At 45.2% G+C, this 27,564-nt stretch overlaps 2 protein-coding genes across 2 annotated transcripts in view; one reads left to right on the forward strand and one right to left on the reverse strand.

The window, feature by feature from the left end:
* The first annotated feature begins 11,489 nt into the window (after positions 1–11,489).
* Positions 11,490–13,536, forward strand: sft2d3 (SFT2 domain containing 3). The gene has a single exon (XM_041841501.2). It carries the CDS (start codon positions 12,551–12,553, stop codon positions 13,226–13,228), a length of 678 nt encoding a protein of 225 aa, XP_041697435.1. The 5' UTR covers positions 11,490–12,550; the 3' UTR covers positions 13,229–13,536.
* Positions 13,537–14,182: 646 nt separating this feature from the next.
* The window catches only part of wdr33 (WD repeat domain 33), a 41,080-nt gene continuing 27,698 nt past the window's right edge, over positions 14,183–27,564 (reverse strand). The window contains exons 13-23 of the mRNA XM_041841502.2: positions 26,808–26,894; positions 26,472–26,611; positions 26,225–26,329; positions 24,533–25,324; positions 24,140–24,200; positions 20,136–20,460; positions 19,518–19,610; positions 18,664–18,824; positions 18,407–18,502; positions 17,806–18,006; positions 14,183–15,680 (exon numbers count right to left, since the gene is read on the reverse strand). Of these exons, the coding sequence (XP_041697436.1) occupies positions 15,565–15,680; positions 17,806–18,006; positions 18,407–18,502; positions 18,664–18,824; positions 19,518–19,610; positions 20,136–20,460; positions 24,140–24,200; positions 24,533–25,324; positions 26,225–26,329; positions 26,472–26,611; positions 26,808–26,894 (2,177 nt within the window). The 3' untranslated portion in view covers positions 14,183–15,564. The remainder of the gene's footprint in view (positions 15,681–17,805; positions 18,007–18,406; positions 18,503–18,663; positions 18,825–19,517; positions 19,611–20,135; positions 20,461–24,139; positions 24,201–24,532; positions 25,325–26,224; positions 26,330–26,471; positions 26,612–26,807; positions 26,895–27,564) is intronic.

The raw sequence follows: 27,564 nt of genomic DNA on the forward strand, positions 1-27,564 counted from the left end.
CGCTAACATCAAGGCGGTGACCCGATCCTGTAGGTTCATGCTCTACAACATTCGGAGAGTACGACCCTGCCTTACACAGGAAGCGGCACAGGTCCTAATCCAGGCACTTGTCATCTCCCGTCTGGATTACTGCAACTCGCTGTTGGCTGGGCTCCCTGCCTGTGCCATTAAACCCCTACAACTCATCCAGAATGCCGCAGCCCGTCTGGTGTTCAACCTTCCCAAGTTCTCTCACGTCACCCCGCTCCTCCGCACACTACACTGGCTTCCAGTTGAAGCTCGCATCTGCTACAAGACCATGGTGCTTGCCTACGGAGCTGTGAGGGGAACGGCACCTCCGTACCTTCAGGCTCTGATCAGTCCCTACACCCAAACGAGGGCATTGCGTTCATCCACCTCTGGCCTGCTGGCTCCCTACCTCTGCTGAAGCACAGTTCCCGCTCAGCCCAGTCAAAACTGTTCGCTGCTCTGGCACCCCAATGGTGGAACAAGCTCCCTCACGACGCCAGGACAGCGGAGTCACTCACCACCTTCCGGAGACATTTGAAACCCCACCTCTTTAAGGAACACCTGGGATAGGATAAAGTAATCCTTCTAACCCCCCCACCCCACCCCCCCATCTGGAGAGAGAGGGGAGAAAGAAGTCAAAGCATAGGGTAGGGCAGTGTGAGCAGGACCAGCGGTGTCATTTGACTTAATAAATGAGGATCGGATGTCGTCAACCTTCTTTTCAAAATGGTTGACGAAGTCATACACAGAGAGGGAGGAGGGAGGGGGAGGAGGAGGAGGATTCAGCAGGGAGGAGAAGGTGGCAAAGAGCTTCCTAGGGTTAGAGGCAGAGGCTTGAAATTTAGAGTGGTAGAAAGTGGCTTTAGCAGCAGAAACAGAGGAAGAAAATGTAGAGAGGAGGGAGTGAAAAGATGACAGGTCGGCAGGGAGTCTAGTTTTCCTCCATTTCCGCTCGGCTGCCCGGAGCCCTGTTCTGTGAGCTCGCAATGAGTCGTCAAGCCACGGAGCAGGAGTGGAGGACCGAGCCGGCTGGGAGGATAGGTGACATAGAGAGTCATAAGATGCAGAAAGGGAGGAGAGGAGGGTTGAGGAGGCAGAATCAGGAGATTGGAGGGAGAAGGATTGAGCAGAGGGAAGAGATGATAGGATGGAAGAGGAGAGAGTAGCGGGAGAGAGAGAGAGAAGGTCGCGACGGCGCATTACCATCTGAGTCGGGGCAGAGTGAGTAGTGTTGGAGGAGAGCGAGAGAGAAAAGGATACAAAGTAGTTGTCGGAGACTTGGAGGGGAGTTGCAGTGAGATTAGTTGAAGAACAGCATCTAGTAAAGATGAGGTCAAGCGTATTGCCTGCCTTGTGAGTAGGGGGAGACGGTGAGAGGGTGAGGTCAAAAGAGGAGAGGAGTGGAAAGAAGGAGGCAGAGAGAAATGAGTCAAAGGTAGACGTAGGGAGGTTAAAGTCACCCAGAACTGTGAGGGGTTAGCCATCCTCAGGAAAGGAACTTATCAAGGCGTCAAGCTCATTGATGAACTCTCCAAGGGAACCTGGAGGGCGATAAATGATAAGGATGTTAAGCTTGAATGGGCTAGTGACTGTGACAGCATGGAATTCAAATGAGGAGATAGACAGATGGGTCAGGGGAGAAAGATAGATTGTCCACTTGGGAGAGATGAGGATTCCTGTGCCACCGCCCCGCTGCTCTCGGGGTATGCGAGAACACATGGTCAGACGAGGAGAGAGCAGTAGGAGTAGCAGTGTTTTCTGTGGTAATCCATGTTTCCGTCAGCGCCAAGAAGTCGAGGGACTGGAGGGTAGCATAGGCTGAGATGAACTCTGCCTTGTTGGCCGCAGAACGGCAGTTCCAGAGGCTGCCGGAGACCTGGAACTCCACGTGGGTCGTGCATGCAGGGACCACCAGGTTAGAGAGGCAGCAGCCACGCGGTGTGAGGCGTTTGTATGGCCTGTGCGGAGAGGAGAGAACAGGGATAGACAGACACATAGTTGACATGCTACAGAAAAGGCTACACTAATGCAAAGGAGATCGGAATGAAATGACCTAAACTGGGGAAACGAGGCCTCCCTCACTAACCTTTCACTGAAACACTAAAATACAACTCTTCCAACTTCCACTTCAGAAATTATAATTGCTGTAATCTACAGTAGTTCAATGTTTCCAGGAATAGACTAACTTAGTTTATTCAGCTAGCTAACCTGGTACAGTATTCTTCTGTGAAATCCGCCCAGGGCACCGTATCCTATGACGCCATAGCTAACTAGCATGCTAGCATCCAATAACACACGGTTTAGCACCAATACTTGGTTACAACAAACTACCAATGGATCATTCATGTCCGTGTCTAGTTCCTTTCATAATGCAGAAGTAATTAAACGTTGGCTAGCTAGCACAAAGTCAGTCATGCTAGCTACACAAGTGGACTACATATCTCGAATATTCAGAAAGTGAAGCTTACGTTGCAAAATTCTCATTGACTAAAATGATACAGTACTGCTAGCTGGTAATGTTGGCTAGCTAGCAGTGGCTGCGGTGTTGACTGTTTGAAAATGTAGCTGGCTAGCTAACCTCGATAGTTTCTCTATACTACACCTTTGTCTTTGATACCAAGACAACTATGTAGCTAGCTAACTTTACACTAATCAAATCGTACCGTTGAAATGTATTTAAATGTACTACATTGTAGAATAATAGTGAAGACATCAAAACTATGAAATAACACATGGAATCATGTAGTAACCAAATAATTGTTCAACAAATCAAAATATATTTTCGATTTTAGATTCTTCAAAGTAGCCACCCTTTGCCTTGATGAAAGCTTTGCACACTCTTGGCATTCTCTCAACCAGCTTCATCTGGAATGCTTTTCCAACAGTCTTGAAGGAGTTCCCACATATGCTGAGCACTTGTTGGCTGCTTTTCCTTCACTCTGCGGTCCAACTCATCCCAAACCATCTCAATTGGGTTGAGGTAGGGTGTTTGTGGAGGCCAAGTCATCTGATGCAGCACTCCATCACTCCCCTTCTTTGTGAAATAGCCCTTACACAGCCTGGAGGTGTGTTTTGGGTCATTGTCCTGTTGAAAAACAAATGATAGTCCCACTATGGGATGGTATACCGCTGCAGAATGCTGTGGTAGCCATGCTGGTTAAGTGTGCCTTGAATTCTAAATAAATCACAGACAGTGTCACCAGCAAAGCACCCCCACACCATAACACCTCCTCCTCCATGCTTTATGGTGCGAAATACACATGCGGAGATCATCCATTCACCCACACCGTGTCTCACAAAGACACGGCAATTTAACCATGAAGGCCTGATTCACACAGTCCCTTCTGAACAGTTGATGTTGAGATGTGTCTGTGACTTGAACTCTGTGAAGCATTTATTTGGGCTGCAATTTCTGAGGCTGGTAACTCTAATGAACTTATCCTCTGCAGCCGAGGTAACTCTGGATCTTCCTTTCCTGTGGCGGTCCTCATGAGAGCCAGTTTCATCATAGCTCTTGATGTTTTTTGTGACTAACTAACTAAGGTCTAACATCCTGTTAAAGGGAGAGAAAGGCTGAGAACATCCTGGCCCTGAACATTGTGCTGTCCCCCTCTGTATTGACAAGAAAATAACAGAATAATATACATTAAGTTACAGTACAGTACATGCACACACACACAATAAAAATATATTCTATAGTTGTTGTATTATATATATAATTTATCATCTATAAAAATAAATAAAACAGAATTATCTTTACATAAGTATTCAGACCCTTTGACAGGATTGTGTCGAGGCACAGACCTGGGGAAGGGTACCAAAAAATTTCTGCAGCATTGAAGGTCCCCAAGAACACAGTGGCCTCCATCATTCTTAAATGGAAGAAGTTTGGAACCACCAAGACTCTTCCTAAAGCTGGCCGCCCAGGCCAAGCTGAGCAATCGGGGGAGAAGGGCCTTGGTCAGGGAGGTGACCAAGAACCCATTGGTCACTCTGACACAGCTCCAGAGATCCTCTGTGTAGATGGGAGAACCTTCCAGAAGGTCAACCATCTTTGCAGCACTCCACCAATCAGGCCTTTATGGTAGAGTGGCCAGACGGAAGCCACTCCTCAGTAAAAGGCACATGACAGCCCGCTTGGAGTTTGCCAAAAGGCACCTAAAGGACTCTGACCATGAGAAACAAGATGCTCTGGTCTGATGAAACCAAGACTGAACTCTTTGGCCTGAATGCCAAGCGTCATACTTGGAGGAAACCTGGCACCATCCCTACGGTGAAGCATGGTGGTGGCAGCATCATGCTGTGGGGATGTTTTTCAGCGGCAGGGACTAGGAGACTAGTCAGGATCGAGGGAAAGATGACTGGAGCAAAGTACAGAGAGATCCTTGATGAAAACCTGCTCTAGAGCGCTCAGGATCTCAGACTAGGGCAAAGGTTCACCTTCCAACAGGACAACAACCCTAAGCATACAGCCAAAACAACGCAGGAGTGGCTCCGGGACAAGTCTCTGAATGTCCTTGAGTGGCCCAGCCAGAGCCCGGACTTGAACCCGATCGAACATCTCTGAAGAGACCTGAAAATAGCTGTGCAGCGACGCTCCCCATCCAACCTGCAAGAGCTTGAGAGGATCTGCAGAGAAGAATGGGAGAAGCTCCACAAATACAGGTGTGCCAAGCTTGTAGCGTCATACCCAAGAATACTCGAGGCTGTAATTGCTGCCAAAGTTGCTTCAACAAAGGACTGATTAAAGTGTCTGAATACTTATGTAAATGTGATGATTCCATTTTTTTATAAATTTGCACAAATTTTTTTAAATATACAGTAGGGGAAAAAAGTATTTAGTCAGCCACCAATTGTGCAAGTTCTCCCACTTAAAAAGATGAGAGGCACCTGTAATTTTCATCATAGGTACACGTCAACTATGACAGACAAAATGAGGAAAAAAAATCCAGGAAATCACATTGTAGGATTTTTAATGAATTTATTTGCAAATTATGGTGGAAAATAAGTATTTGGTCAATAACAAAAGTTTCTCAATACTTTGTTGTATACCCTTTGTTGGCAATGACACAGGTCAAATGTTTTCTGTAAGTCTTCACAAGGTTTTCACACACTGATGCTGCTATTTTGGCCCATTCCTCCATGCAGATCTCCTCTAGAGCAGTGATGTTTTGGGGCTGTCGCTGGGCAACACGGACTTTCAACTCCCTCCAAAGATTTTCTATGGGGTTGAGATCTGGAGACTGGCTAGGCCACTCCAGGACCTTGAAATGCTTCTTACGAAGCCACTCCTTCGTTGCCCGGGCGGTGTGTTTGGGATCATTGTCATGCTGAAAGACCCAGCCACGTTTCATCTTCAATGCCCTTGCTGATGGAAGGAGGTTTTCACTCAAAATCTCACGATACATGGCCCCATTCATTCTTTCCTTTACACGGATCAGTCGTCCTGGTCCCTTTGCAGAAAAACAGCCCCAAAGCATGTTGTTTCCATCCCCATGCTTCACAGTAGGTATGGTGTTCTTTGGATGCAACTCAGCATTCTTTGTCCTCCAAACACGACGAGTTGAGTTTTTACCAAAAAGTTCTATTTTGGTTTCATCTGACCATATGACATTCTCCCAATCCTCTTCTGGATCATCCAAATGCACTCTAGCAAACTTCAGACGGGCCTGGACATGTACTGGCTTAAGCAGGGGGACACGTCTGGCACTGCAGGATTTGAGTCCCTGGCGGCGTAATGTGTTACTGATGGTAGGCTTTGTTACTTTGGTCCCAGCTCTCTGCAGGTCATTCAATAGGTCCCCCTGTGTGGTTCTGGGATTTTTGCTCACTGTTCTTGTGATCATTTTGACCCCACGGGGTGAGATCTTGCGTGGAGCCCCAGATCTAGGGAGATTATCAGTGGTCTTGTATGTCTTCCATTTCCTAATAATTGCTCCCACAGTTGATTTCTTCAAACCAAGCTGCTTACCTATTGCAGATTCAGTCTTCCCAGCCTGGTGCAGGTCTACAATTTTGTTTCTGGTGTCCTTTGACAGCTCTTTGGTCTTGGCCATAGTGGAGTTTGGAGTGTGACTGTTTGAGGTTGTGGACAGGTGTCTTTTATACTGATAACAAGTTCAAACAGGTGCCATTAATACAGGTAACAAGTGGAGGACAGAGGAGCCTCTTAAAGAAGAAGTTACAGGTCTGTGAGAGCCAGAAATCTTGCTTGTTTGTAGGTGACCAAATACTTATTTTCCACCATAATTTACAAATAAATTCATTAAAAATCCTACAATGTGATTTTCTGGAAAAAAAATTCTCAATTTGTCTGTCATAGTTGACGTGTACCTATGATGAAAATTACAGGCCTCTCTCATCTTTTTAAGTGGGAGAACTTGCACAATTGGTGGCTGACTAAATACTTTTTCCCCCCCACTGTATATATATACAGTGGGGAGAACAAGTATTTGATACACTGCCGATTTTGCAGATTTTCCTACTTACAAAGCATGTAGAGGTCTGTAATTTTTATCGTAGGTACACTTCAACTGTGAGAGACGGAATCTAAAACAAAATTCCAGAAAATCACATTGTATGATTTTTAAGTAATTAATTTGCATTTTATTGCATGACATAAGTATTTGATACATCAGAAAATCAGAACTTAATATTTGGTACAGAAACCTTTGTTTGCAATTACAGAGATCATACATTTCCTGTAGGTCTTGACCAGGTTTGCACACACAGCAGCAGGGATTTTGGCCCACTCCTCCATACAGACCTTCTCCAGATCCTTCAGGTTTTGGGGCTGTCACTGGGCAATACGGGCTTTCAGCTCCCTCCAAAGATTTTCTATTGGGTTCAGGTCTGGAGACTGGCTAGGCCACTCCAGGACCTTGAGATGCTTCTTACAGAGCCACTCCTTAGTTGCCCTGGCTGTGTGTTTCGGGTCGTTGTCATGCTGGAAGACCCAGCCACGACCCATCTTCAATGCTCTTACTGAGGGAAGGAGGTTGTTGGCCAAGATCTCGCGATACATGGCCCCATCCTTCCTCCCTCAATACGGTGCAGTCGTCCTGTCCCCTTTGCAGAAAAGCATCCCCAAAGAATGATGTTTCCACCTCCATGCTTCACGGTTGGGATGGTGTTCTTGTGGTTGTACTCATCCTTCTTCTTCCTCCAAACACGGCAAGTGGAGTTTAGACCAAAAAGCTCTATTTTTGTCTCATCAGACCACATGACCTTCTCTCATTCCTCCTCTGGATCATCCAGATGGTCATTGGCAAACTTCAGACGGGCCTGGACATGCGCTGGCTTGAGCAGGGGGACCTTGCGTGCGCTGCAGGATTTTAATCCATGACGGCGTAGTGTGTTACTAATGGTTTTCTTTGAGACTGTGGTCCCAGCTCTCTTCAGGTCATTGACCAAGTCCTGTTGTGTAGTTCTGGGCTGATCCCTCACCTTCCTCATGATCATTGATGCCCCACGAGGTGAGATCTTGCATGGAGCCCCAGACCGAGGGTGATTGACAGTCATCTTGAACTTCTTCCATTTTCTAATAATTGCGCCAACAGTTGTTGCCTTCTCACCAAGCTGCTTGCCTATTGTCCTGTAGCCCATCCCAGCCTTGTGCAGGTCTACAATTTTATCCCTGATGTCCTTACACAGCTCTCTGGTCTTGGCCATTGTGGAGAGGTTGGAGTCTGTTTGATTGAGTGTGTGGACAGGTGTCTTTTATACAGTTAACGAGTTCAAACAGGTGCAGTTAATACAGGTAATGAGTGGAGAACAGGAGGGCTTCTTAAAGAAAAACTAACAGGTCTGTGAGAGCCGGAATTCTTACTGGTTGGTAGGTGATCAAATACTTATGTCATGCAATAAAATGCAAATTAATTACTTAAAAATCATACAATGTGATTTTCTGGATTTTTGTTTTAGATTCCGTCTCTCACAGTTGAAGTGTACATATGATAAAAAGTACAGACCTCTACATGCTTTGTAAGTAGGAAAACCTGCAAAATCGTCAGTGTATCAAATACTTGTTCTCCCCACTGTACATACATATACACAGTGGGGAGAACAAGTATTTGATACACTGCCGATTTTGCAGGTTTTCCTACTTACAAAGCATGTAGAGGTCTGTAATTTTTATCATATGTACACTTCAACTGTGAGAGACGGAATCTAAAACAAAAAACCAGAAAATCACATCGTTTGATTTTTAAGGAATTAATTTGCATTTTATTACATGACATAAGTATTAGATACATCAGAAAAGCAGAAATTAATATTTGGTACAGAAACCTTTGTTTGCAATTACAGAGATCATACGTTTCCTGTAAGTCTTGACAAGGTTTGCACACACTGCAGCAGGGATTTTGGCCCACTCCTCCATACAGACCTTCTCCAGATCCTTCAGGTTTCGGGGCTGTCGCTGGGCAATACGGACTAAGAATTCCGGCTCTCACAGCCCTGTTAGTTTTTCTTGAAGAAGCCCTCCTGTTCTCCACTCATTACCTGTATTAACTACACCTGTTTGAACTCGTTACCTGTATAAAAGACACCTGTCCACACACTCAATCAAACAGACTCCAACCTCTCCACAATAGCCAAGACCAGAGAGCTGTGTAAGGACATCAGGGATAAAATTGTAGACCTGCACAAGGCTGGGATGGGCTACAGGACAATAGGCAGGCAGCTTGGTGAGAAGGCAACAACTGTTGGCGCAATTATTAGAAAATGGAAGAAGTTCAAGATGACGGTCAATCACCCTCGGTCTGGGGGTCCATGCAAGATCTCACCTCGTGGGGCATCAATGATCATGAGGAAGGTGTGGGATCAGCCCAGAACTACATGGCAGGACCTGGTCAATGACCTGAAGAGAGCTGGGACCACAGTCTCAAAGAAAACCATTAGTAACACACTATGCCGTCATGGATTAAAATCCTGCTGTGCACGCAAGGTCCCCCTGCTCAAGCCAGCGCATGTCCAGGCCCGTCTGAAGTTTGCCAATGACCATCTGGATGATCCAGAGGAGGAATGGGAGAAGGTCATGTGGTCTGATGAGACAAAAATAGAGCTTTTTGGTCTAAACTCCACTTGCCATGTTTGGAGGAAGAAGAAGGATGAGTACAACCACAAGAACACCATCCCAACCGTGAAGCATGGAGGTGGAAACATCATTCTTTGGGGATGCTTTTCTGCAAAGGGGACAGGACGACTGCACCGTTTTGAGGGGAGGATGGATAGGGCCATGTATCGCGAGATCTTGGCCAACAACCTCCTTCCCTCAGTAAGAGCATTGAAGATGGGTCGTGGCTGGGTCTTCCAGCATGACAACGACCCGAAACACACAGCCAGGGCAACTAAGGAGTGGCTCTGTAAGAAGCATCTCAAGGTCCTGGAGTGGCCTAGCCAGTCTCCAGACCTGAACCCAATAGAAAATATTTGGAGGGAGCTGAAAGTCCGTATTGTCCAGCGACAGCCCCGAAACCTGAAGGATCTGGAGAAGGTCTGTATGGAGGAGTGGGCCAAAATCCCTGCTGCAGTGTGTGCAAACCTGGCCAAGACCTACAGGAAACGTATGATCTCTGTAATTGCAAACAAAGGTTTCTGTACCAAATATTAAGTTCTGCTTTTCTGATGTATCTAATACTTATGTCATGTAATAAAATGCAAATTAATTCCTTAAAAATCATACGATGTGATTTTCTGGTTTTTGTTTTAGATTCCGTCTCTCCCAGTTGAAGTGTACCTATGATAAAAATTACAGACCTCTACATGCTTTGTAAGTAGGAAAACCTGCAAAATCGGCAGTGTATCAAATACTTGTTCTCCCCACTGTGTATGTGTATATGTATGTATATATATATATTATATATATATATATATATATATATATATATATATATATATATATATATATATATATATATATATATATATATATACACACACACACACAGTACCAGTCAAAAGTTTGGACACACCTACTTCTTAATTTTAGTGAAGACATAAAAATTATGAAATAAGACATGGAATCATGTAGTAACCAAAAAAGTGTTAAACAAAGCAAATTATATTTGAGATGTGAGATTCTTCAAATAGCCACCCTTTGCCTTGATGACAGCTTTGCACACTCTTGGCATTCTCTCAACCAGCTTCACCTGGAATGCTGAGCACCTGTTGGCTGCTTTTCCTTCACACTGCCGTCCGACTCATCCCAAACCATCTCAATTGGGTTGAGGTCGGCGGATTGTGGAGGCCAGGTCATCTGATGCAGCACTCCATCGCTCTCCTTCTTGGTAAAATAGCCCTTACACAGCCTGGAGGTGTGTTGGGTCATTGTTCTGTTGAGAAACAAATGATAGTCCCACTAAGCCCAAACCAGATGGGATGGCGTATCGCTGCAGAATGCTGTGGTAGCCATGCTGGTTAAGTATGCCTTGAATTCTAAATAAATCACAGACAGTGTCACCAGCAAAGCACCCCCACACCATAACACCTCCTCCTCCATGCTTTATGGTGCGAAATACACATGCGGAGATCATCCGTTCACCCACACCGTGTCTCACAAAGACACGGCAATTTAACCATGAAGGCCTGATTCACACAGTCCCTTCTGAACAGTTGATGTTGAGATGTGTCTGTGACTTGAACTCTGTGAAGCATTTATTTGGGCTGCAATCTGAGGTGCATTTAACTCTAATGAACTTATCCTCTGCAGCAGAGGTAACTCTGGGTCTTCCATTCCTGTGGCGGTCTTCATGAGAGCCAGTTTCATCATAGCGCTCGATGGTTTTTGCAACTGCGCTTGAAGAAACTTTCAAAGTTCTTGAAATGTTCCGTATTGACTGACCTTCATGTCTTAAAGTAATGATGGACTGTCGTTTCTCTTTACTTATTTGAGCTGTTCTTGCCATAATATGGACTTGGTCTTTTTCCAAATAGGGCTATTTACATTTACATTTGTCATTTAGCAGACGCTCTTATCCAGAGCGACTTACAGATAGTGAGTGCATACATTTTCATACTTTTTTCATACTGGCCCCCGTGGGAAACGAACACACAACCCTGGCGTTGCAAGCGCCATGCTCTACCAACTGAGCTACACGGGGCCTGTATAACCCCTCTACCTTGTCTACCTTGTCACAACACAACGGATTGGCTCAAACGCATTGAGAAGGAAATACATTCCACAAATTAACTTTTAAGAAGGCACACCTGTTAATTGAAATGCATTCCAGGTGACTACCTCATGAAGCTGGTTGAGAGAATGCCAATTGAGCGCATAGCTGTTATTTACATTTTAGTCATTTAGCAGACGCTCTTATCCAGAGCGACTTACAGTTAGTGAGTGCATACATTTTCATCAAGGCAAAGGGTGGCTATTTGAAGAATCTAAAATATATTTTGATTTGTTTAACACTTTTTGGGTTACTATGTGATTCCATGTGTTATTTCATAGTTTTGATGTCTTTACATCATACCACATCATAAAAAAATGTAAAAAGAAAGATAAACCCTTGAATGAGTAGGTGTGTCTAAACTTTTGACTGGTAGTTGATATGTTTAAGAAATTGCCATGGCGGTGCAATTTAGATGTAGGCCAAAAACCTACAACTCGCGATCAATACATTTTCACCCAGGACATCCTTTTCAAAGTACGCCGAGTACAGGAAAACTGCACACATGGCAACCCTGAGCATGGCATGAATTGCGACAATTGCGTAAAATGTACTGTACGGCAACGTGATGACGCAAAATGTGTGCACACGGCGTAACTCTGCCATGGTTCGCTGGACAAAGCCTATAAGGAAAATGAATGGCGTTTTTGTAAGTGTAAACACAGAAAATAAGGTCTGTGGTAAACACAGGTTTAGGAGATATTTTTGTCTATGAGATCATCTTCATCAGCTAATGTCACTTATTGTGAATTTGGAAGAACGTATGTAATAAAATAAAAACGAATCACAAAGGCTTCATAATTCATAAACATTTACATTTAAGTCATTTAGCAGACGCTCTTATCCAGAGCGACTTACAGGAGCAATTAGGGTTAAGTGCCTTGCTCAAGGGCACATAAAGATCATGTTAACTGACTTCTATTATCTCATATAAAAAAATGTATACGATATCATAAGCCTGTGTTAACCTCAAACCTTATTTTCAGTGTTTATTCCAAAACCCTATTCTTTCCACATAGGGATGGTTGAACGAACCAGAGCTAATTTATTTCCGGGTTTTAGGACTACAACCTGGCGAGCTCTATAGTGAATGTTCTAATCCGAATTTTATATTTTTCGATTGTGGTCTTAAAGAATACCTGTTTGAAGCATATTTCTAATTGTTTTCATAAAATCCTTTTTGCATTTGGTTATAAGCACAATAAAATTTGACTGATTAAAATGTAATATTTTTTTAATGAGTTATCCACAATGTAAATATTGAAGGGTTCGTCAATACCATACGAAAGTAACGTCATCATTTGTGCTGCTGGCAGAACACTCAGTGTCGCACAGAGGAAATTTGTCGACATACATATTGACGAGAAGTTATGGCCGAATTAAATCGAAGTCTTCAAGAATATCTGGCCCAGTCTAAAGGCGGTGCCATGACGATCTCTCAGTCCAGCTCAAGTACGACCATAGATATCGATGAATCCACCTCAGTAGCTGGGAGCTGGTTCGGAAGCTGGTCGAGCCCGTTCTCTGGTTCCAGCAGTCGCGGCGGAGGTTCGACGGGCCATGGGTTGGGCAGCGGCTATTCCTGGCCGTGGTCTACGGAGCCAGACCCATGTTTACCGGGAATGAGTCGCTTGCAACGACTGGTCGCTTTCGGAGTGTGTATTGCATTTTCGGCGTTGTGCTTTGGACTGTCCGCCCTGTACGCACCCTTGTTGCTGTTGTATGCGCGCAAATTCGCCCTTCTCTGGTCTCTCGGCTCTCTCTTCGCGATTCTGGGAGCAGCGATACTGCGGGGACCCATCAAGCTCATAGCGAGGCCGACTCCCAGCGCGGTGGTGTATCTGTGTTCTCTTGGAGGTACACTTTACGCAGCGCTCAGGCTTCACAACACCATACTCACTGCCCTCGGAGCCATTGTCCAGGTTGCCGTCATCGTTGGGTACATAGTCTCTTTGCTGCCGGGCGGTAGCGCAGGTATTCGATTAATGGGAGGGATGGCAATGTCTGCTATCAAAAGGACTGTCACGGGGAAAACGATGCCAATTTAACCACTTCAATTAATCCGAACGGATTTTTGCCCTCTGTTGTGAATATGACTGACTGACTTGTGAGCACACTAGCAAAACATTCAGCAATTCACAGACCAATTTGAAAAACAAAAAATTCATAATGACTGGCCCTTGACAACGGTGTTAAATCCTTGTTTTCTTTTGTCATTTACTTCTGATGTACCAACATGCCCAATAATATCTCAGAATAAGACTAAAATGGAACAGACCAGCAGAGAACTATGAAGCCTCATGTATTTTTTTCTATTTATGTTTTGACTAATAAAATGTACTGTGGTACAACCTTATCATGGAATGTATTTTCTGTCCTGAACCAAGGGATAGAACATTGGCCTAGTGTGGATGAAATACTTGGTGCAGGACCAATAGAATAGCACCAAAAGTACCAACTCTGCATGCCAGGCAAGGGTACTTAAAGTATTTCTAAAACGGTAAGCTATTTGAAAGTCTATTCAACGCAGGTCTGGTCTGGCTACTTTCAAATGCATATTTCCCGTCTTTCCTTGAGGTTTTATCTTACTATGTCAGATAAGTGATGACCTAAAGGAGGAAGTTAAGACGCATTATTGAAAGTAACCGAAAAGGCTATGTATGGTCTTAGGTTCTGATATAATATAGCCTTTCCTTTAGATTGGGAATATGCTTGAGTCATTGCAACAGTGTCTGTGAATTAACGGGTTAATGTGATGACATGGGCACTACGTGACCTGCTGAACATAAGTCTACGGAACGCCATTGCCTACTACTAGCCTGGTCCCAGATGTGTTTGTAATGTCTTGACTTCTATGGTCATTGTCACTCCAAACATGACCAAGGGGGTTGGCAAGACAGCACAAACAGGTCTAGGACCAGGCAAAGGGTGTACAAGTACATACTCCCCCCCACTCAGTCATTGCACAGGATCCCAAATAATTAAAGACCAGAAACGAGGGCGACATTTTGCACACATTTCTATTATAGTCTCATACAAAAAATGGACAAAAGCAATATGACAATCTCATGACAAACTGTACATTTAGAAAGAGAGGAAGGCCGCCTCGATATTCAGGGGAGCCCGGCAATGAGACAGTGATTCTTCTTCTCTCCATTATTGGACATTTAAAAATGAATTTAAATAAATGGAGCCGAGGACTTTGGGGGAATAACACATTCAACGCCCTGTTCCGTTTGTTAACTACCAGTGACAAACAGGCCTTTGTGCATCCCAAATGGCACCATATTCCCTATATAATGCACTAGTGCCTATATAGTACACTACTTTTGACCATACCCCTATGGGCCATGGTCAAAAGTAGTGCTCTATATAGGGAATCAGGATTTGGGATGCATGCTTATAGCCGAGGACCAAATCCTCTCCTGGAATAATGAATCTTGAAATGGTGGGCGTATTCAGTGTGGCGCCACAGTCTCAGAACATTTTCAGATAGAAATGTAATGTACAGAGGGGACATGGTTCTCTATTCTTCCCAAAACAAACGAAAAAGAGTTGTCTGATCTGTGCATTGTATTCCTATCTGCAAAGCTCAATGTTGTGTCAAATTGCGTAAGATCCTGGACTCTCCTCTCTATTATGTGTGATTGGTACAGTGCATGTAGAAGAGAGAAACTATGGGCCGTTCACATTATCACATGAAGTGTGTCCAGGGGTTTATTCAGGAGGGTGCAGCGTTACAAAACGTTCAGACAGAAATATGTTGAGGAGAACAGACAATTCTCTCTAATGCAGAATAAGGAATCCTATCAATGCCTGTCAGCAATGTTCTAAACTTTGCACCCTCCTGAATAAACCCCAGGTTTCTTGCCTGTTCAAACCACACTGACAAAAACATTGTTATGTGGCCCACGTCTGAACTTGGAACAGAAACATCGACCAATCAGTGATTGCTTCAGCTTGTCATACCCATCCTGTGTCCAAATCAGGCCACTAGACAACACCTGCAGCGACCAATCAGAATGAGTGTGGCAAAGAGCCATAGGGCGGAATCTGTCATCTAAAGGATCCAAATGTAAAGATAGCAACTCGTCCATCCTGTAGTGAGAGATCTGAGGCTTGACACATTCAGCAATAAAGGCCCTTTTCCACTCCACAGAGGCCCCTATACACACAGTAAACAATCCATCCTCCAGCCTTACAAACAGGCCTGAAGAGGTGTAGTCTGAGCCCAGAGATGATCCACTGATCTGGGGGACAGGAGGTGGCGGTAGTGGTTGTGTGTCTCTTTTTGGTCCCTGTCCTCTTTGCGGGGGTGAATAGCAGGGAGAAGGGGATTGGGGGAAAGAGAGTGTAGGTTTGGTAGTGAGTTGTTCCTTCAGTCCTACCGGCCACGCCCTCCTCCCCTGGGGGCCCCGCGGGGCGCCCCCCTCCAACCCCCTCTCCCGCCGCGGGACGAGGGCCCGTAGCCGCCGCCTTCCTCTCTCTGGGGGGGTCGGCCTGGAGAGAGCAGCAGAGGGACAAGAGACTGGGGTTGGACTCTATTCCATTTCAAATCAGGACATAAAACCTCCACCCTAATACCAACAAAGTATGACATGCAAAGACAGATTATAGAAATCTCAATACAGTGCGTTCGGAAAGTATTCAGAACCCTTTCCTTTTTCCCCATTTTGTTACGTTACAGCCTTATTCTAAAATGTATTACATTCTTTTTTTCCCCCCACCTCAATCTACACACAATACCCCAAAATGACAAAGCAAAAATATGTTTTTATAAATTTTTGCAAATGTTATAAAACGGAAATATAACATTTACATAAATATTCAGACCCTTTAATCAGTACTTTGTTGAAGCACCTTTGGCAGCGATTACAGCTTTGAGTCTTCTTGGGTATGAGGCTACAAGCTTGGCACACCTGTATTTGGGGAGTTTCTCCGCATTCTTCTCTGCAGATTCTCTCAAGCTCTGACAGGTTGGATGGGGAGTGTCGCTGCACAGCTATTTTCAGGTCTCTGCAGAGATTTTAGATCGGATTCAAGTCCGGGCTCTGGCTGGGCCACTCAAGGACATTCAGAGACTTGTCCCGAAGCCACTCCTGCGTTGTCTTGGCTGTGTGCTTAGTGTTGTTGTCCTGTTGGAAGGTGAACCTTCGCCCCAGTCTGAGGTTCTAAGTGCACTGGAGCAGGTTTTCATCAAGGATCTTTCTGTACTTTGCACCATTCATCTTCCCCTCGATCCTGACTAGTCACCAGTCCCTGCTGCTGAAAAACATCCCCACAGCATGATGCTTCCACCACCATCCTTCACCGTAGGGATGGTGCCAGGTTTCCTCCAGACGTGACGATTGGCATTCAGGCTAAAGAGTTCAATCTTGGTTTCATCAGACCAGAGAATATGGTTTCTCATGGTCAGAGTCCTTTAGGTGCCTTTTGGCAAACTCCAAGCGGGCTGTCATGTGCCTTTTACTGAGGAGTGGCTTGCGTCTGGCCACTACCATAAAGGCCTGATTGGTGGCGTGCTGCAGAGATGGTTGTCCTTCTGGAAGGTTCTCCCATCTCCACAGAGGAACTCTGGAGCTCTGTCAGAGTCACCATCGGGTTCTTGGTCACCTCCTGACCAAGGCCCTTCTCCCCCAATTTTATTTTTTATTTTATTTCACCTTTATTTAACCAGGTAAGCCAGTTGAGAACAAGTTCTCATTTACAACTGCGACCTGGCCAAGATAAAGCAAAGCAGTGCGATAAAAACAACACAGAGTTACATATGGGGTAAACAAAACATTAAGTCAAAAATACAAACAGAAAATATATATACAGTGTGTGCGAATGTAGTAAGTTATGGAGGTAAGGCAATAAATAGGCCAAAGTGCAAAATAGTTACAATTTCTCAGTTTGGCCGGGCGGCCAGCTCTAGGAAGAGTCTTGGTGGTCCCAAACTTCTTCCATTTAAGAATGATGGAGGCCACTGTGTTCTTTGGGACCTTCAATGCTGCAGAAATGTTTTGGTACCCTTCCCCAGATCTGTGCCTCGACACAATGCTGTCTCAGAGCTCTATCGACAACTCCTTCGACCTCATGGCTTGGTTTTTGCTATGACATGCACTGTCAACTGTGGGACCTTATATAGACAGGTGTGTGCTTTTCCAAATCATGTCCAATCAATTACCACAAGTGGAATCCCAATGAAGTTGTTGAAACATCTCAAGAATGATCAATGGAAACAGGATGCACCGGAGCTCAATTTCAAGTCTCATAGCAAAGGGTCTAAATACTTATGTAAAAAAAAAATTCGAACATTTCTAAAGACCTCTTTTCGCTTTGTCATTATCGGGTACTGTGTGTCGATTTTTTTGATTTAATCAATTTTAGAATAAGGCTGTAACGTAACAAAATGTGGAAAAAGTCAAGGGGTCTGAATACTTTCCGAATGCACTGTAAGGGAAATAAAGAAGACATGGTGGGGGATAGGCTAGTAGTTCAAAGTCACCATGACATGACAAGTAATGGATACATGACTCACAGCCTTAGCATCAGCCATTGTCACACACACACACACACAAAGCCCTCCAGTTCTCTTAGTCACACACACAAATACCACCCCTAACCCCTCTCCCCTGTATACCTGCTGTCCTGTCCTCTACCCCTGCTCCCGGGGAGTCTTGGTCTCCGGTGCCCGGGCCGTCGTGCCACGGGCGTTTGCGTGGGGGCAGCGAGGCCATGTCCATGCCTTGCAGGGAGGAGGAGCGCTCACGGCTAGCAGGGGACGGGCTGTCGTGCGGCGGGCCGTGCTCTGAGCGCTGACCTTCTCTGTAAGCCTCGTGACCTGGGAGCACACAGGCACAAACAGGAGCACACACGTACAGAAGCACACACACACAATTACATGAACACAGAGTAATTGCCCAACAGGGTCAAAATGGGGAGATGTGGATAAAACTGACACTATTACCTCACAATACTTGTGGCACCATTTATTTCATAACCTGGCGCTGAGCTGTCAAAATGAACCCCTAAAAAATAAATTCCTTAGTAGTGTCACACTAAAAATCCTCTGGGGCTGCCATATACATTGATTAGTCCTTTCACTAACTTTAACGAGGGAGACTGGCTGCTAGCCATGACTTCTGTAAGGGTTAGCCTACTACGCTATTATTTCCTTATGGCTAGAGTTGGGAGCTGTTGGCCTGCCACGCTACCCTGGTTTGATAAGACAGCCCCTTTACCTTGATCTTGCCCGCCCTCCCAGGCCTCCTGACTTCTGCCTCCCTCATAGTGTGGGGGGAACTCATCAGGGGTGGGGAGCAAGCCCTGGCGTCCACCTCCACCACCTCCTGAGGTAACAACCGACGGATGAATGAAAGATAGCACCCATAGATTGATGGACAGATACAGACAGACGAGAAAGAGGTAGAGAGAGAACTAGATAAGGACAGAGACAGATCATAAAAGAAGGACGGACAACAAACTCAGCTGGTCTCACCTCCTCCTCTGGGTGGGCCCCCTCCTCGGGGGGGTCTCCCCCTCCCTCCGTTGTCCCAACCTCCGGCCATCTCATTTGAGGCGTCAAAGTTCTCCTCCTGCCCACCAAACTCATCAGGGAACCCCCTCCCCCCAGGGCGACCCTGTCCAACCCCTCTGTACCTGCACAGAAAAGGGACACCGTTTAAGTGGAGATACAGCAGGCCAGTTGAAACATCCATGTCCCACTGTCCATGCTAGACCCTTTATTTAAAAAAAGAGAGGTTCACACCTTAGGACACTAAGTAAAGGCTATAAAACAAATCACATATGATTGTGCTTACACTCAGCAGTGTGATGCGTGATACTGCAACTGCTAGTCAAAATACATGATACAAAACACAACCTCAGCTGCTGTTATTAGAGGAAACATCCACTATGAAGATAACTTGGGCAAGCCAAGATGCGTTAAAGAGCAGTGCACTAGACAGCCGACAATGCACCTTTTAAATTCATTTTCCCAGACGTTCGCGGAGATCGCATTCAGGGTGAACTATGCACATGTCGGCTCAAGCGTAAATGTCCTTTTAAAGTCTGTTATAATGCGCTGCTCTATAACGTGACTTGGATTGAATCCTGGCCTTGGTATGCATAATGTCTGTGTTCTAGTTTTTACAGTGTATTTTGACAGTATGTAGTTAGTAGGAAAGTTGGTCTGCGGGTTAGTAGATGGGTTTGTAGGAAGGCTAGGTTGCCAGTTAGGACAGTTTGTGAGTTAGTAGAAAAGCTAGGTGGCGAGTTGGTAGGAACGTTAGTCGGCGAGATAGTAGGACATTTAGTCAGTGAGTTAGTAGGCAAGTTAATAGTTAGACCCACGTGTCGTCTGAGTCCTGGCCATGCCTCGGTGGAGGCAGTCGGTCTCTCTGCCTCTGGTCAAACTCCTCTCCTGGACCCCCATAACCACCAAACCTGACATGCACACACGCATATAAGCCCAGAGTTTGAGCAAACCGAGACGGAAGCAACCCATAGAGCCACTAATATAGTAAGTTAAGGGTCAGAGCAAAGGTAGGTTTGAAAGACGAAGGTTGCGGTTAAGATGAGAATGATGAAAAAGTAGGTGAGATTTAAGGTGTAGCGGTACAGGTAAACACTGTATGGTTTAAGGTGTAGAGGTACAGGTAAACACTGTATGGTTTAAGGTGTAGAGGTACAGGTAAACACTGTATGGTTTAAGGTGTAGAGGTACAGGTAAACACTGTATGGTTTAAGGTGTAGAGGTACAGGTAAACACTGTATGGTTTAAGGTGTAGAGGTACAGGTAAACACTGTATGGTTTAAGGTGTAGAGGTACAGGTAAACACTGTATGAGAGCTTAGGTGAGATTTCAAGTACAAAGATGCAGGTTAGAGAGCCGGTAGAGTTGGCGGCACGGACATAAGTAAAGACAGACGTGAGGTTAAAGGTCACAACCGAAAAGCAAGGTAAGCTCACCGGTCATCCCTTCGGCCTCGGAACTCTCCCCCATCGCGGGGGAATCTTTCCTCAGAAGAGCCCCAGTTTCCCCCATTCCCCCCTCCTCCCCCTTGCCCTCCCCCTCCTCCTCTGTGGCCTCCCTGGTAGTCCTGGCTGGACCCTCTCCTCCAGCTCTCCTCTCCCCGTCCGTGGAAGTCCTGGCCACCTTCATTGAAGTCGGAGGATCGGCGCCCCTGCTGAGAGTCTCCCCAGTAAGAACCAGAGCCCTGGTCAGGGCCCCCAGGGCCGCCCTGTCCCCCAGGTGGAGGACCCATGTGGTGATTGGGAGGCCCTCGGGTATCTCCTTGGGAGAATTCAGAGAGAAAACAGTCAGACAAAACATAAAAGCACTTTCAATTGAGAATCGCCATTGAGAATGCTTTTTAGTCCAGGACTAGGCTTAATCTGTGTCTGGGAAACCGGCCCCAAGTGTTTATGCCAGTAGGTATCAACTGTATTCCGTACTACAGTATGTGTTTGAAAAGTTATCTTCCCTGGACACTTTAGTAATGTTTATTATGTTTACATACTGTTTTACCCACTTTATATGTATATACTATTTTCTAGTCATGGCTCATCCTATATAACTACTGCTGTACACACCGTTTCTATTCATATACTGTCTTTACACACCATTATATGTATATACACTGAACAAAAATAGAAACGCATGTAAATGTAAAGTGTTGGTCCCATGTTTTATGAGCTGACAAAAAGATCCCAGAAATGTTCCATACGCACAAAAAGCTTATTTCTCTCAAATGTTGTGTACCAATTTGTTTACATCCCGGTTAGTGAGCATTTCTCCTTTGACAGGTGTGGCATATCAAGAACTAATTAAACAGCATGATCATTAAAACAGGTGCACCTTGTGCTGGGGACAACAAAAGGCCACTCTAAAATACAACAGTTTTGTCACAACAAAATGCAACAGTTGTGTCACACAACACAATGCCACAGATGACTCACGTTTTGAGGGATCATGCAATTGGTATGCTGACTGCAGGAATGTCCACCAGAGCGGTTGGCAGAAAATGTAATGTTAATTTTGGTACCCTTCCCCAAATCTGTGCCTCGACAAAATGCTGTCTCTGAGCTCTACAGACATTTCATTCGACTTCATGGCTTGGTTTTTGCTCTAACATGCACTGTCAATTGTGGGACCTTGTATAGACAGGTGTGTGCCTTTCCAAATCATGGCCTATCAATTGAATTTACCACAGGTGGACTCCAATCAAGTTGTATAAACATCTCAAGGATGATCAATGGAAACAGGATGCACCTGAGCTCAATTTCTAGTCTCATAGCAAATGGTCTGAATACTTGTAAATAAAGGTATTTCTGTTTTTTATATTTACATTTGCTAAAATTTCTAACAACCTTTTTTCGCATTGTCATTATGGGTAAATTGCTGAGTTTTTAAAATATTTTCTATACATTTTAGAATAAGGTTGTAACGTAACAAAATGTGGAAAAAGGGAACGTCTGAATACTTTCTGAATGCACTGTAAGTATTCAGACCCTTTAACTCAGTACTTATTGAAGCACCTTTGGCAGCGATTACAGCTGTCTTCTTTGGCATGACACTACAAGCTTGGCACAACTATATTTGGGGAGTTTCTTCCATTCTTCTCTCAAGCTCTGTCAGGTTGGATGGGGAGCGTCGCTGCACAGCTATGTTCAGGTCTCTCCAGAGATCTTTGATCGGGTTCAAGTCCGGGCTCTGGCTGGGCCACTCAAGGACATTCAGAGACTTGTCCCGAAGCCACTCCTACTTTGTCTTCGCTGTGTGCATAGGGTCGTTGTCCTGTTGGAAGGTCAACCTCTGCCCCAGTCTGAGGTCCTGAGCGCTCTGAAGCAGGTTTTCATCAAGGATCTTTTTTTTTTTAAATGAATTTGCAAACATTTCTAAAAACCTGTTTTTGCTTTGTCATTATGGGGTATTGTGTGTAGATTGATGAGGAAATACATTAATTTAATCAATTTTAGAATAAGGCTGTAATGTAAAAAAATGTGGAAAAGGGGAAGGGGTCTGAATACTTTCCGAATGCACTGTATGTACGTACGTACAGTACCAGTCAAAAGTTTGGACACACCTACTCATTCAAGGGTTTTTCTTAATTTTTACTATTTTCTACATTGTAGAATAATAGTGAAGACATCAAAACTATGAAACAACACATTGAATCATGTAGTAACCAAAAAAGTGTTAAACAAATCAAAATATATTTTATATTTGAGATTCTTCAAATAGCCACCCTTTGCCTTGATGACAGCTTTGCACACTCTTGGCATTCTCTCAACCAGCTTCACCTGGAATGCTTTTCCAACAGTCTTGAAGGAGTTCCCACATATGCTGAGCACTTGTTGGCTTCTTTTCCTTCACTCTGCGGTCTGTCTCATCCCAAACCATCTCAATTTGGTTGAGGTCGGGGGATTGTAGAGGCCAGGTCATCTGATGCAGCACGCCATCACTCTCCTTCTTGGAAAAAAATACCCCTTACACAGCCTGGAGGTGTGTTGGGTCATTGTCCTGTTGAAAAACAAATGATAGTCCCACTAATCCCAAACCAGATGGGATGGCGTATTGCTGCAGAATGCTGTGGTAGCCATGCTGGTTAAGTGTGCCTTGAATTCTAAATAAATCACAGTGTCACCAGCAAAGCGCCCCCACACCATAACACCTCCTCCTCGATGCATTACGGTGGGAACTACATTCCGGATATCATCCGTTCACCCACACCGCATCTCACAAAGACACGGCAGTTGGAACCAAACATCTCCAATTTGGACTCCAGACAATAGGACACATTTCCACCGGTCTAATGTCCATTGCTCGTGTTTCTTGGCCCAAGCAGGTCTCTTCTTATTATTGGTGTCCTTTAGTAGTGGTTTCTTTGCAGCAATTCACACAGTATCCTCTGAACAGTTGATGTTGAGATGTGTCTGTTACTTGAACTCTGTGAACTCTGTCATTTCTTTTGGCTGCAATTTCTGAGGCTGGTGACTCTAATGAACTTATCCTCTGCAGCAGAGGTAACTCTAGGTCTTCCATTCCTGTGGCGGTCCTCATGAGAGCCAGTTTTATTATAGCGACAGTTTCATCACAATCAGCTTTATTACCAGATTCGTCCGTTGGACTGCCAGATGGTGAAGCGTGATTCATCACTGATTCTTCACACACATTTCCACTGCTCCAGAGTACAATGGCAGCAAACTTTACATCACTCCAGCTGACGCTTGGCATTGCGCATCGTGATCTTAGGCTTGTGTGCGGCTGCTCGGCCATGGAAACCCATTTCATGAAGCTCCCGAAGAACAGTTCTTGTGCTGATGTTGCTTCCAGAGGCAGTTTGGAACTCGGTAGTGAGTGTTGCAACCAAGGAGAGACGATATGTACGCGCTACGCGCTTCAGCACTCGGAGTACCCGTTCTGTGAGCTTGTGTGACCTACCACTTCACGGCTGAGCCGCTGTTGCTCCAAGACATTTCCACCTCACAATAACAGCACTTACAGTTGACCGGGGCAGCTCTAGCAGGGCATAAATTTGACAAACTGACTTGTTGGAAAGGTGGCATCCTATGATGCTGCCACGTTGAATGTCACTGAGCTCTTCAGTAAGGCCATTCTACTGCCAATGTTTGCCTATGGATATTGCATGGCTGTGTGCTCGATTTTATAAACCTGTCAGCAACGGGTGTGGCTGAAATAACCGAAACCTTTAATTTGAAGGGTTGACCAAATACTTTTGGCCATGTAGTGTATTTATATTCAGGTCTCGGACATTGCTCGTTCTGATATTGCTTAATTTCAGATTTGTATTTTGTTGATTATGTGCATATAGTTTATTGCTAGGTATTACTGCACTGTTGGAGATAGAAACACAAGCATTTCGCTGCAACTGCGATAACATCTGCAAATCTGTGTAAGCGACCAATAAACTTAGATTTGATCTTACTTATGAGAATTTGTGTTCTCCTACCTTTGCCATTGGGTCCTTGCTGTCCCATCGCATGCATCATGGGGCCAGTGTTTTGGCCCACCTGTGAGAAATGTTGTTTTTAGGATTTGAGACTTTTTGTAAACAACACAAAGGGGCGTTTCAACAAGCATTGAATTGAACCATTTTGCATCATCTCATGTTGCACACAAACAGCCCTACTGCTTAAGTATTGAATTTGAACTCAATGTAGCTAGCAAGTTGGCTAACCAACAATACAATTTTGCTACAATTACCGCCACTGAACTACCCAACCCAGATGAACATTTACCTCTTTAGATTCAACCAAAGCTCTTGCCACATTCTTATGAAATGAGCCTACCTTCATATTTTCAACACATTTATTTTGTTTTACAGCTAGTTTGACAATCTCACCTGGTGCTGCATGTAGGACGGAGGCCCCTGCATGTTGCCTGGTGGGCCCTGCATATTGCCTGGGGGTCCTTGCATGTTACCGGGGGGCCCTTGCATGTTTCCAGGAGGGCCCTGCATGTTGCCGGGTGGTCCTTGCATGTTACCCGGTGGGGGCCCGTGCATCCCACCCGGAGGTGGCCCCTGCATGTTGCCCATCCCGTGCATGCCCCCCATGCCTGGCATGTTGCCGTGTGTCCTGGGAGGGTTCTGCATGGGAGGCCCCATCCCCACTCCGCCCTGGATGGGTCCCTGTGGGCCCATCATATTCCCCTGAGGGGGAATCATGCCCCCCTGAGGCGGAGGCCCCTGGCCTCGAGGAGGGGGCCCCATCATTCCTCCCGGTGGGGGGCCCTGCATGTTTCCGGGGGGCCCCTGCATCCCTCTGGGTCCAGGAGGCATGCCATGAGGCCCCTGGGGGCCCATGTTTCTGTGGGGGCCGGGGTGCCTCTGCATGCCCTGGGGCCCGTGGAGGTCCGGGGGACCCATCATGCCCTGAGGAGGCCCCTGGTGGTGCTGGGACCCTGGAGGGGGACCCATCTGGCCCGGGCGCATGAACGGAGCCTGCATGACGCCAGGGCCCATGGGGGGCCCCATGTTGTGGGGCATCTGCTGAGGGGGCATGGACTGGGGGAAGCCCTGTGGAGGTGGGGGCATGGGTCCTCCCTGGCCAGGGAAAGGTGGCATGGGTCCTTGTGGGCCTCCTGGGGGAGGCATGTTCCCGTCCATCTGATTCATACGGTCCATCTTCATTTGCTAGGGGGAAAATAAGATATGTTCCATCCCAGCAATAAGACACCTGATTCAGCATATCATTTAAAGGGATAGTTCACGCTAAATCTATATTTGGGTAAAATTACACTTCCCTTCAGTTGTGTCTTAAGGCCCATGGTGAAATAATCCATAATAATCTATTATTTACTTCTAACAATCTATTATTTTCGTCAGATTTCATGAATGGAAACAGCCAAGCTGGAACGTCCTCAAACTAAGTTTGGTAGCGTCGAAACTCGCAAGAACCTGTCCATGTTTTCTTCCCCACGAGAATGTTGTTATTTTTGCAATACAATTCTAATTTTTTTATGCTTTTCCTATGTTTACCGGTCAGTTTTGATCACATCTGGAAAGCAATACCGGTCTAAGAGCCTGCTCCAGGGGGACGACGTCATCACTGGAAGACGCATACAGATGCTCTGTGGCTATGTGAGGACTTCGCTCTAGTTCGGAGTAACCAAATTCCAGCGATTAATTCAGCAGTATGCACGTAAAAAACCTCCCTGCTACCTCTAACTACCGAACTCAGTTTGAAGTGTTTTTGAGGGAGTTTCGGCTTACAGTGCAGCTTTGCTAACATCGGTTCGGCTGTATCCATTCATGAAATCTGACGATGCTAGCCTGAAGTAAATAATAGATTATTGTGGATTCTGTCACCATGGGCCTTCAGACACAACTCAAGGTAAGGCCCAAATGTAGATAGATTATTATTTTAAGCTGAAACAAACAACTGTAGCTGCACTGCAGGGCTAGGTTTGTTGACCATTGACCTAAAATGTATTTCTCTTGCAATCGCTCTTTCATTTTACACATTTTTGTCACTGACACTTTCGTCACGCATTTCTTTGTTTCAAAGCGGGCACTTTGCCTCTGACCTCTCACCTCTAGCATCATCGGGTTGGTCTTCCCATCCATTTTCTTCTCATCCATCCTTTCTTTCTTCTCTCCTCCCGGTGGCACGAGAGGTACCTTATTATCTGCCCAGGCCTGAAGGAAGGAAAGGGGGGAGGAGACAAAGGAAGGGAGAAAGAGTGACAGATGTCACAGAGCAAATACTAATTTACTCACAACAGACCCATGTCTTGCTTCTTTTTCTTGATGTCAACATTAATGTAAACAAAACAGTTACCTGTTGGAATTGGGCAGGGATGGGTTTGGCATAGGGGACCTTCTTCTGTGGCACTTTCTTCTGGTCTTTCTGTAAAATCTCCTCAATCCCCCAATCCAGACCTGGGATGCTCATCTCCTCCTCAGGTGCAGTCTCTTTATCTTGAGAAAATCAAACTACGTTACCCATAGTCCACCAATCTACCACTCCAACCTTACTGGAACTGCATAGACCGTGGAAGTCACAGCCAATTGCTGCAACATTGTTAGAGCTAATTCAACTACAAAACTAAAACGTAACCCCTCTCTGTGACTTAGATAAGATTTGTTTGAGAAGTGCGAACGTGTGTGTCCTCACCGTTTGCCTCTTGTTCCATGGCAGCTTTGAGCTGATCGGGGATCCCCATGCCAGGAATGGCAGCCAGGCTGTTTGGCTCCATATCATCTGGAAAACAAACAGACCCAGAAACACAAGTCAAATGGTGACACCATGTAACCTTGACCAGACAAACATGTCTGGCTGCAATTCAAACTTTTTTTATTTCTTCTACAGGACCTCACAAACACAAAAACAAAATGCCCACTATACAAAACCTTCTTTAAGGTGATCAACATATGTTTTCCAAATTCTGTCAAATATTTCTGTTTTTTTGTTTAACTTTTGTTTAAGTAGATAGTTCAGTCCTCCAGTTTGTTATTGAGGGTGAATATAAGGCTTTTCAACTGATGGCTATACATTTTATTTGCAGCAATTAGACCTAGATTACAAAACTTTCTCTGATATTGTTCACCAATATTTACATTTCCCAACAGACATAATCATGGAGATGGATGGATATAAATTCCTAGACACAATGAAATTATAGCACAACCTGTACATTATCCCAAAATGGTGTCCGTCTATCTCAAGACCATGCAATATAGTTCCTTTGTGCTTTTTGCATCTCCAACAGAGATTACATTTCTGGGTGCATTACATGCATTCTGGCAGGAGTGCATGCAATGTCCTATGAATTATCTTAAAATTGCAGTAGTTTATGTCTTAGGTTGTAGTAGCAGGTATGAGCATTTTCACATATCTGTGACCAATGGTTCCTCTCAGTTTCCCATTTTCC

This window comes from Coregonus clupeaformis, chromosome 21 (assembly GCF_020615455.1).
Source record: "Coregonus clupeaformis isolate EN_2021a chromosome 21, ASM2061545v1, whole genome shotgun sequence".
NCBI classification, from domain to species: Eukaryota; Metazoa; Chordata; class Actinopteri; order Salmoniformes; family Salmonidae; genus Coregonus; species Coregonus clupeaformis.